Source organism: Terrapene carolina, unplaced genomic scaffold (genome assembly GCF_002925995.2).
Source record: "Terrapene carolina triunguis isolate 2854851 unplaced genomic scaffold, T_m_triunguis-2.0 Scaffold192, whole genome shotgun sequence".
NCBI lineage: Eukaryota > Metazoa > Chordata > Testudines > Emydidae > Terrapene > Terrapene triunguis.
Genome location: NW_020664543.1, coordinates 24,578,561 through 24,586,979, shown reverse-complemented (window position 1 = coordinate 24,586,979; position 8,419 = coordinate 24,578,561). Strand labels below are relative to the sequence as shown.

Below are 8,419 nucleotides of genomic sequence, written 5' to 3'. Positions count from 1 at the left end.
GCGGTGTACTCGGCAGCTCTCAATGCACTTTATAGACATTAGTGAATTAACCCCACCACACCCCCGTATTATTATTATTCTCCTTTGGCTAAAGGGGAGCTGAACAAAGCACAGCGAGGTCACCCTGCCAGTCACTGGCAAAGCTGGAACTAGTCCTCCAGCATCATCCTGACTCCCAGCCCCAGGCCATGCATCCTCTGAGTGACAAGCCCTCAGAAAGAGGAACAAGGAGGAACTCAATCCAATCAAACACAGTGGCTTCTGCTGAACATTGCTGTGCCAGTTACCTGCCTATCATGCCACACAAAGCAAGTCACACAACAGAGCGGTGTCCAGAAGAGAGATGCAGCATCCAGTGCAAGAAGCATTCTCAAGAGAAACTGCCAAACCTCGCTTTGATGGCGACTGCTTCCCTGAAGAGGGTGTGCATTGAAGGGTCTGTTGATTGCTCCTGTGGGATACATCAGCTTCACCCAGCTGCATGGGTGAAAGAGACAGGGAGAGAGGGGCCAGAATTTCTTTGGAAGATTATTGCCCAAGTAGGACAGGCTGGCAGAGGGCCTGCAACCTTTGTGAAACAGGACAGGTGAAGCTCTGCAATCAAATGGCCTGGAGCACAACGCAGCATCTGCGCAGAGTACTTAGGAAAAGAGGTTTGGTAGCTACACTTACTCCAGTAGCTCCTTAACTCATGAACTGAAAATGGAAGCAAAGAATGGAGTTTGTGGGAAAAGAGCCATCCCAGAGAGCTGTGCTTGGCCATAGAAGAAGAGATATGAGTGTCCTAACCCTGTGCCTGAGCATCCCAAACTGAGCCCTGCTCTTCCCCCAAGACTGCTGGAAACTGGGCCTGTATCTCTTCTCACACTCTGTTCACAGTGGAATGGCTCTTGGTTTACACTGGAGTGAGAAGGGAATCAGGGTGTGATGTCCTGGGTCTTGAACCAAATCCTGGGATTTCCCAGACAGCTGCTGTATCCTGGCTTCTACCCAATGTCTGCCAAAACCTGGTGGGCCAAGAAGCAAGTAGGACTATATAGCCTCAGCCAAGGCACTACCATGGGCACCCTGACTGGTGGATTGCCCAGCTCCACTGATTGGGCCAACCATGCTATTTAAGGCAGGAGGAGGAACAGGAAGTTTGTCTGAGCAGCAAGGCGATTTCCTGTTGTGGCTGCATTGGCCCCTACTTGTGCCTCCCTCTTGCACCCAACCCTATTCCTGCTCCGCTCCTGCCTCATGGCCGCCTTCGCTCCCATTCCCACCGTGGTCCTTCGCTCCCATTCCCACCGTGGTCCTGCTCTGTGCTTGATCCTTGACTCTCCTCCAGTTCCTACCCTTGTGCCTCACCTCCAATCATCAGTTAACTGTCTTGGCTCCTTCCCTGGCCTCTGACTTCTGACTGGCTTGACCCTTGGCTCTGGCATTTGGAATCTGACCTTGGCTCTGAGCCTCAGCTTCAATCCCTGGCTCTGGTAACTGGCCATTGACTCTAGTGCTGACTCTTGTCTCATTTCCCCAACCTGGATACTTGCTCCACCCACTAGTCCTGACTCCTGCTCTGACTACTAGGCCAGACCACCTACATCCTGGTCCATAACGCAGAGCTCCACAGACTCTGCGATCAGCGTCTCCCTATCAAAGATGGCGGCAGCTGCAAACAGCTCCATTCTGTTCGGAATTAGCCCCAGCCCTCAAGACGTGGGGAATCTGGGTGAAGGCTCAGGGGCTTGGCTTCTTTCTGAGAAGCGTCCACATCTGAAGGGCTGGGACTGGGCTGAGGAGCTGGGAGTGGAACGTCAGTGGAGCGAAAGGAGCCAGGAGCTGCTCAGAGAGGCTGTTCCTCTGTCCCCTGTGGGGGCCATGGCAGAACGCTATACAAGCAGGGAGAGGATTCATTCTGATCACACGGCCCAGAGAGGTTTTAGCCCTGAGGGAACATAATACCGGCACCTAGACCAGGGCGACCCTCTTTTGTTCCATCCCAGCACAGTTTCTGTCAAACAAAGCCCTGTACTCCTCGTAGCTTGACTCCCTTCCCAACGTACTGAGCCCCGGGACCTAGAGACTGGGTCAAGCACAGCCCAGAACGGGGCCCTTGAGCACTGCAGCATGATGAGTGTCAAATGGGAACAGGTTCCTCACTAGGGTCTGCCTTTAACAGCCTACCCCAGGAGAACACCTTCCCACTGCCAGCCTGGCACCATGGGACCCAGAGTGCCTCAGAATTAGCCTGGGCCTGGGACTGGAGCCCAGACAGAGCCAGGGAGCATCTCACACTACACGCCCTGCTCTGCAGGGTGGGAGCCAAAGCAGTGTTAGGAGGGGTGAGATAAGTGGGGGGGGGAGAGGAAGGGGCCTGCTAAGGGGAGTGGGAGAGGGGCCAGTTACAGGGTATTTGGGGGAGGGGCACAGAAAGGGGCTAGTTAAAGTGAGTAGGAAAGGGGCCATTTAAGGATCATAGAATCATAGAATATCAGGGTTGGAAGGGACCTCAGGAGGTCATCTAGTCCAACCCCCTGCTCAAAGCAGGACCAATTCCCAACTAAGGAGAGTGTGGGGGAGGGGCAAAGACATCTAGTTATAGGATATAAGCGGGAGGGGCCATTTATGGGATACGAGGGGGAAGGGGCATTTATGGAGTATGAGGGTTATGAGGAGCAGCAGCAGTTACTGGGTATGTGGGGCTAGTTAAAGTGACAGGGTCTGTGGGGGAGAGGCAGAGAGGGGCCATTTAAGGGGAATGTGGGGGAGGGGCAAAGACAGCTAGTTACAGGGTAAGAGAGGAGAGGCCATTTATGGGATATGATGGGAGGGGCAGTTACTGAGTATGTGGGGGAAAGACAGAGAGATGGGCCAGTTAAATTAGCAATTATTAAGACGTGTATTTAAAATCTGAAGTCATTTATGATCTTATCCAGGCAGGGGGCTCCATTCTGCCAGTTGGGAAAACATGTGCTCATGTGATGGGAACTGAATGTGTGACATATTGAGCAACTGTTGAAGGGTCATTAACATGGCCACAGACTTGGTCTGGGATGCTGACCTGCCTTTTGAAAGCTCTGAGATTCTTCCCAGTGCACAGAGGTATGTCCTAGTTTGAATTAATTCTACAGAATGTAAATACAGACTGAAATACAAAACACCTCACAACTTTTGGACCCATGAGTCTATTTTTGAAAGAATTTACAACTACTCTGTATCTAATTAGTATTATACATCAGATATACAACATGCCCATTTAGTATAATTATGTTGGATATATAATTTATGCACATGAAATGTAACTGTCTGCTCATACGACGATTGGAAAATATCCATCTAGTTTTGGGTTAATAGACAAACTTTTCTGTCTGTCTCTGTTCAAACAGATTTAGCAGAGGGTTTTCCATTCCTCTGAAATGATGAGTCCTCAGTTGTCACTGAGAGGAATAATTAGGCTCAGAAACAGAGCTGAGGAATTGGACTGGGATGAGATGTTAATAGGATGGTGAAATCGTGGCTCCACTGAAGTCAATAGGAGTTTTACTATTTCAACAGAGCCAGTGTTTCACCCAAAGTGCTTTTTAGCAATGTAATGATGGGTGAGTTTTGGTGCCTCCGGCATCATGTTGGCAAGAAGCTGAAGCAATGAAATCCCACCCCTGTTTTCTATTTACAGACTACAGAAATTAGGATGAGTGCAGAAAGGGCCTAACGAGCATTTCAGCATAATTGTGCTTATTGACATGTCAACCCCACTACTTCCTACAGTGAGAGAGCAGGCGATTTGTAGGCACTATTATATTTCTGTTTTATGAGTATATTTAATATAAACAAGACTTCATTTATCAGCTAGGCTAATTGTGTCACTAGAACTGACAGTCCCCTAGTAAGCTTTGACTTTTAAATTAGAAAGAACAACAGCTACCTGGGGGACATCCTAGCATCTAACGCTTGACTGTGACTATTAGCAGCCAAGAGCAATATAAGTAGTCACTGAAAAATTCAGTACTGGCCAAAAGGGCTGGTGTGAGAGATGGTGACAGGGCCCCACCCTGCCAGGCTAGGATGCTGCAAACCTACTGTGGGCTCTGTGAGACTTGGAGCAATTGAAGTTTAAAAGTCCTAAATTCATAAAAACGAATGAGTTACAGCAGATAGCACTTGGAAGGTGCCACCTGCTGCTATGGCTTTCTTTGACAGAAACTGGCGCATGTTGGGGATTCTCTCCAATTGCCCGTTTTTTCTTCTTACGTCAACAACATGAGAATGGTTTTAAAAACAATGCAGATGTGACTGTCAGAAAAGTTTTTTCAGACACTCAGTTAGAGGTTATCTTGGCCTGTAAGGCCACTGCAGTTTGGGGTGCTGGGGTCACACCAGTCCTTACTGATTATCTACAATGCACCGTGTCATATCAAACAGTCACCTCTGTTTTGCTCGCTGTGCGGTAATGGTGGTGGTGTCCTGGGATATAATGCAGTTGTTCCACTGTGTTGTGCCGTCGGGAGGCGAATGCTTGGCGCTTGGCGGAAGTTTGGTTCATACATAAGGTATTGTACAAGTTATTTGAGGCACTGGGATGGGAGTGCATCTTTGTCATCCTGTAGCGATCCAAGACAGGCGTAGAAACAAAGACGTCTGTGTGTGACAATGCGCGCGACATGGACTGGTCTGCGAAACCCGTGCGCTCCGGGGAGAGCAGGGGGTCTTGGGAATGGAGGCGCTCTGCGGACAAAAGCTGTTCATCAGAGAGGATCCGTTCATAGGACATGCTGAACTCCTCGGGCATGACCCTCTCAGGGGACAGCACCCTGTCCTGGGACATAGCCCGTATGGGTCGGCGGGGCCGTTCTCTGTGGTTGGTCTGTTTCTGAGACATTTGGATGACATTGAGAGGGAGGGTCCCTCGTGCTGCCAGATCAGGAAGGTGTCTCCTCTTCATGTAATATTCATCAGCTTCTTTGTCAGCTGGGAGGGGAAAAGAAAGGGAAACAGTGTTAGGAGCAGCTGAGGGTGTGGTCACAGGAGGGAGAGCAGGGATGGTGTGCAGAGAACAGCGCTCTGGAACAAGGCCTCCTGGTGCCCTGGATAATGTCTGAAGCAGCACAAATATGGAGACCCATCAGGCCTTTCACCTTATCCTTCAGAGGTTTAGGCATTGCCAGAGACAGCCATAGCACTGTGCTATCAATCATGGAACTCAAAGATCTATTTGCACTGTGTGAATATGTATATATTACACATGGACACAGTGTACATCATGTGTATGCACACACAGCCATACAGGTACAGTGGGGATATCAGTTCGTACATGGGTGACTGTGTGCTATATCGCAATTGTAACATGTCACACAATGAACCCCATGTACTGAGTCCATGTCACAATATTGTGTGATTTGTAGTATTACCAGGTCACTGAGAATTCGAGATGGTTGGAAAACAAAATGTCCAGTCTGTGGGAAATTCTGACATTTAGAAATTTCCTTTTGTCCCAAATTGGAACAAAAAGCTGAAATTTCCAAATTTAGCATGAAACAAAAATAACAAAAAATTTGTTTCAGAAACATTGAAGCATCCTTATAAAAACATTTCATTTCGAAGGTCGAGATGTTTCCTTTCAACGGTATCATTCTGACTTTTATATTATATTATATTATAAAATGATTTTGTTGTTTGTCAGTGACTGGCCATGAATGTCCCATGGATGTTTGTTTCAATCAGAGTCGCTCTCTCTGTATTTTTTCAAAAAAACCTTTTTTTTTTTTTTTTGTAAATTCAGCTGCGAACTCGTTCTGAGGGGCGTGGGGTGCTCCTGTGGGACACTGTATTTTCTGTTTGGTGTTTAGTTTCCTAAGGGCACTGGATATCAGTGCAGAAATATGAGGTCCATCCCAAAGTCTCTGAGAAGCTCAGGGAAACAGAGGCTGACATACAAACCATTCAGCTCTGTGCGGTGCCGTTTGTTCCATGAAAAGTGAACTGGTCTGCCTGTCATTCTTCTGTCTTAGATGCTCTGTTACATAAATGGGGACTCAGCACATCCTCCCTTTTTGTTGGATTTTAAGCCACATAAGTCTTGGAGTGGAGGTATATTGGCCTTGAGATGTCTGTCTGACTCATTGGTACCACCACAGTACCTGACCCTGAGCAGGTAGAACAACCTGCCAAAACTAGGTTACAGCCTGAAGAAACAACCCCACAATTATTCCAAGGAAGCAATTTCTGTGGCACCTTCTGGATCTTACCTTTGCCCTAATCCTGGGGAAATATGACCACCTGTTTAGAGCTGTGCAGTGACTTTGGCCCTTGAACACTGGCCTGCTTGCATACTGCCATGGTGACCTTAAGTTAATATTGACACTTCTGTGATGATATGTAAGGGAGCATCTAGTCTTATTGCACACTGTGCCCTCTCAAAGCTAACAGCAGAATTCAATGTAAGTCTTGTATCATTGGGCTGGGGGACTGTTTAATGGCCAGGATTAAGGGTCAGTAAATTGCCTCCTCTGCATTCCTTTCACTGCAAGGCTTTCAGTGACTGCTCACAGCGTGTCCAGAAACACCCAACACAACCAGGCCAGGGGGTCCCAACACCCCAGGACTTGTCAGTAGTCTTCACCCCAGAATGAAACACATACAGCACCCCTGACATGCAGTCACCTCTGCCGTGGAGGGCAGCACTCCACTAACTCTCAGCATGCTGCAAAAGTGTGTGTGGTGGTGGCTGTGTCCACAGACATTGAGGCTAATGCCTGTGCAATATTTGTCCATGCAGAACAGACAGGTTCATCAAAATGAACCTCTCCTGCAACTGCATGGGATAGCGAGGGCTGAGAAGTGCGTGCAGGAATATCGGTCCTTTGCTGTTTCCCTTTCCCTAGCTTCCTTGGATGGCGCAAGCTTGTCAGTGAATTGCTTTGTGAAGGCTGCACACCTGAGAATATGTTAAGGACAATGCAAAACACTGGTTTCTCCAGCCTCTTATTCTCACTCAGGCTGAACGAGAGCATATTAAAGAGAACAGTAGGGGTGGGGGAAGAAAAGCTTCAGCTCGTGGAAGCCTCTTTTCGTGTTCAGATGATTGAAAGAGCAAAACTGCTCACAGGCCAGTCAAAGCAGTCTCAAGGTAAGCAAGGCAAGTGGGGCACAACATAGATGCCTTTGAATCTATCCTGGCTAAGGGGGCAATTACACAGAAACACAACCCAAATGCTCCCTCTCTGTCTGATACAGCCACAAAAATGTAAGGCTGAAATGCCCTCGTGGAAGAGATATGAAGTCAGCTGGAAAAATATCGCAGCAATGCCAGAAGATATGGCCCCTGAAGTGTCTACAGGATGGAAGAAACGAGGAGAGGCTCGACAGAGAAGCCCGGCTGATTCTCCCCACCAGATAGTCTATTTCCTTAGAGAATACCAGCACTCCCACTTGGCCCACCTGCCTGATTGTGGCCAGTGTCAGCAGAAGCCCACTAGACACAAGAACAGTTAAACATTCCTGGTGCTGCTGGTCAGCGCTAAAAACCTAGGCCGTGGCCAATGGGATGTCAGCAGTCTCTTAGCAAGTTAACAATTAGGGGGAGGGATAGCTCAGTGGTTTGAGTATTGGCCTGCTAAACCTAGGATTGTGAGTTCAATCCTTGAGGGGATCATTTAGGTATCTGGGTCAAAAATCTGTCTGGGGATTGGTCCTGCTTTGAGCAGGGGGTTGGACTAGATGACCTCCTGAGGTCCATTCCAGCTCTGCTATTCTATTATTTCTATGAACAGCAGCTTGAGATCATGGGCCAAAGCCTGATATGAGACTTAAGCAGTGCCTGGGCCAGTCTTCTGTACAGGAGTGAATGTCACTGAATTATCACTAACACTGGCTTGGCTTCCACTCTGTCCTGACCCACATTCTCAGTACCATGGGTGGGAAAGCCTCTGATTTCTAGTTTGCCTATATTGCACCATGCTCCTGGGTGTGTTGTCAGCTGCAGGGATTGAATCTAGGGCCTCTGAATCTCCAAGCATGAGCCACTATTACCTGATCTACAGAGCCCAAGACCACAGCAACCTCATCCTCCTTTATATGTGGCCCAGCCGCTAGATGGGGACAGAGCACCACAGGGAGGGTCTGGGTTACACCTACATTTCTGTCTCTATCATCTTGTTCTGTATTTGCAGGATTTTGTTCTAGAGCAGTGGTTCCCAAACTTTAACAGCCCGCGAACCCCTTTCACTAAATTGTGAAATCTTGTGAACCTCCTCCTAAAAATGAATATTTGCAGGGATTTAAGTTTAAATTTCCTCAGTGTGATGGATGCCCCAACTGCCGGGCCCCAGAATCTATGAACCTCTGAAAAATATTTTTAATTGAAACTTTTTTTAACGAACATAGAAAAACCAGAAACCAAAAATGTTTCTGCAAAATGTTTTTTTGGCTTTTGTTT

General features: G+C 47.9%; 1 protein-coding gene across 1 annotated transcript in view; it reads right to left on the bottom strand.

Moving 5' to 3' along the window:
- Positions 1-4,399: 4,399 nt before the first annotated feature.
- Positions 4,400-8,419, bottom strand: part of SHISA6 (shisa family member 6) — a 363,781-nt gene continuing 359,761 nt past the window's right edge. Inside the window, exon 7 of the mRNA XM_029912174.1 lies at positions 4,400-4,953. Within this exon, the coding sequence (XP_029768034.1) occupies positions 4,400-4,953 (554 nt within the window). The remainder of the gene's footprint in view (positions 4,954-8,419) is intronic.